The 2,113-nt window shown below is 43.4% G+C and overlaps 1 protein-coding gene and 1 non-coding gene across 2 annotated transcripts in view; both read right to left on the bottom strand.

The window, feature by feature from the left end:
* Rpl5 (ribosomal protein L5) overlaps window positions 1-2,113 on the bottom strand; it is a 9,911-nt gene that overhangs the window by 2,586 nt on the left and 5,212 nt on the right. The window contains exon 6 of the mRNA XM_005359676.3: window positions 1,933-2,110. Coding sequence (XP_005359733.1) covers window positions 1,933-2,110 — 178 coding nt within the window. The remainder of the gene's footprint in view (window positions 1-1,932; window positions 2,111-2,113) is intronic.
* Window positions 1,511-1,643, bottom strand: LOC113457537. Its single transcript, XR_003378092.1, has one exon. It is a non-coding gene; the product is annotated as a small nucleolar RNA SNORA66 (small nucleolar RNA).

Below are 2,113 nucleotides of genomic sequence, written 5' to 3'. Positions count from 1 at the left end.
TAGAAATGGGCCAAGCAGTGCTTAAAAGAATACAGTGTCCGTGTAATTATTTCGGGTAAAGCTAGCCTTGCGGGCAACGGGGTGCTGGGGACGCAGCCCTGCCGCTCCTATTACAACACAAACCCAAACAACCACCACAAAAAAAAATTTCTTGGCTGAATGTGGTAGCCTAGGCCTGTAATCCAAGTACCTTATATGTTGAGATTCCATCTCAGAAAATAAGCACCCCCCAATCACAGTCCACCATAGCTAGAAAGTCTGCCTAACAACGTAAACAACCTGGTTCTTCCCAACAGAGAACACAGCTTCCCATATGTAGATGAGGGGGTCATTTAGGTGAATCATGTCTGCAGAGAATAATACAAGAACACAGGAAGAGAATGCTGCAGATAAAATGAACTACCGGAGTTAGCGCTGGTGGCCTTTAATCCCAGCACTTGAGGCAGAGCCAGGCAGATTTCTGGGAATTCAAGGCCAACCTGGTCTCTGGAGTGAGTGTTAGGAAAGGCTCCAAGAGCCACACAGAGAAACCCTGTCATAGAAAACAAAACAAAAAAAGCCTGGGATAGAAGCTCAGTGGTTGAGCACGTATGTTTTGCCCTACAAAAACCTGGGTTTAATCCTGAATACCACAAAATAAAAAAATATTAGCCAAAAAGCACTGTGGCATGAACACAGGAAGCTACTAAGAAATATGCATCTCAGGGCTGGAGAGATGGCTCAGAAATCCTAAACTCAATTCTAAGCAACCACATGATGGTTCACAACCAACTACAATGGGATCTGATGTCCGTGGTTATGCAGGCATAAGCAGGTAACGCATGATATATATGTATAACATAATCTTTTAAAAAAATGCACCTAAAGCCCAGGAATGTGATGTTTTGAGCAAACACAATATAAGTAGGTCAATACAAGACCCAGAAAAAGCCTGCAGAAGCACAACCATCGTCTTAAAAGCTCAAGCTGTGAATTTAAGTTTCAAATGACATCCAAAGCATACGACCACAGAAAATGGTGCTTCCCAACCCATACTTTACAGTTACAATAGCTTAGTAATGGTGTGATATGCTCTCTATAACACACACACATTTTTCTTTTTGTTTTTGAGACAGGAACTAGCTCTGGAGACCAGGTTGGCCACGGATGCACCTGCGTCTTATTCCAGTGAGTTAATCTGCATCATCCTAGATTACTGATACCAAATTCACTCTTGCAAACACAATACCTCCTCTGACCCCTGCTTTTGCAAACAACCTGTACAGCTCCCCAGGATTAATAAACTCTAAAATATATTTTTTCATTCCATCCAAAAATCAAAATGATAGTCACAGTAGGGCATGGCAGTACATGCCTTTAACTCCAATACTAGGATAGGGTTTGGGAGGTAGAAGCAGGAGTATCTTAAGTTCAAAGACAATCCTGGTTGAATATCAACTTCCCTGGTTATGTTCAGGAGAAAGTAAAGCCTGGTAAGACAAACTAAAGAATGAATAATGAGAAACAGCAGACCTGTTCTGGGACAGAATGGGCACCTCAGTAGCCATCTGAGGTCGGTGCATTGCTGTCACCACAATTGCTCTAGCAAACCTGGTTCCCTTAGCCGCTGCCACATTATGCAGAGCTAGTGATCGAGTTTGCACAACTGCACTGAAAGTCTGACCAGCTAGATGAGGCAAGCAGTGTTGGAACCACTCCCGCTACCGTGTTTGCACCCAAGACTGGAGACCCTGGAAGCCCACTCACATAAAGTACTACCTTCCCACCCAATGCTAACTCTACTTAAGGCAGTAGCAGCCCAGGAGCCTATCTATCCACCCAGAGAAACATGCAACCTTCCTTTCTGCAACTGAAAGAAACCTCAGTTAAGATTACTACCCACTGAAACAAGCATTTGCTCAAGTGAACAGGCATGTTCAGGTAAATTTTTACCATGTCTGGAGTAACGTTGTTCTTTATGTACTGAGAGAACTGTTTCTTGTAAGCGTCTTCATCTTCTTCCATTAGGTAGCGCATGTAGTCTGCAACATTCTGACCCATGATGTGCTTACGATGTACCTCTGCGCTGAACTCCTTGCTTTCAGAATCATAACCAGGGAATCGTTTGGTACTA

The sequence above is a fragment of the Microtus ochrogaster genome, linkage group LG1 (assembly GCF_000317375.1).
Source record: "Microtus ochrogaster isolate Prairie Vole_2 linkage group LG1, MicOch1.0, whole genome shotgun sequence".
NCBI lineage: Eukaryota > Metazoa > Chordata > Mammalia > Rodentia > Cricetidae > Microtus > Microtus ochrogaster.
This window is presented reverse-complemented; position numbering and strand designations above follow the sequence as displayed.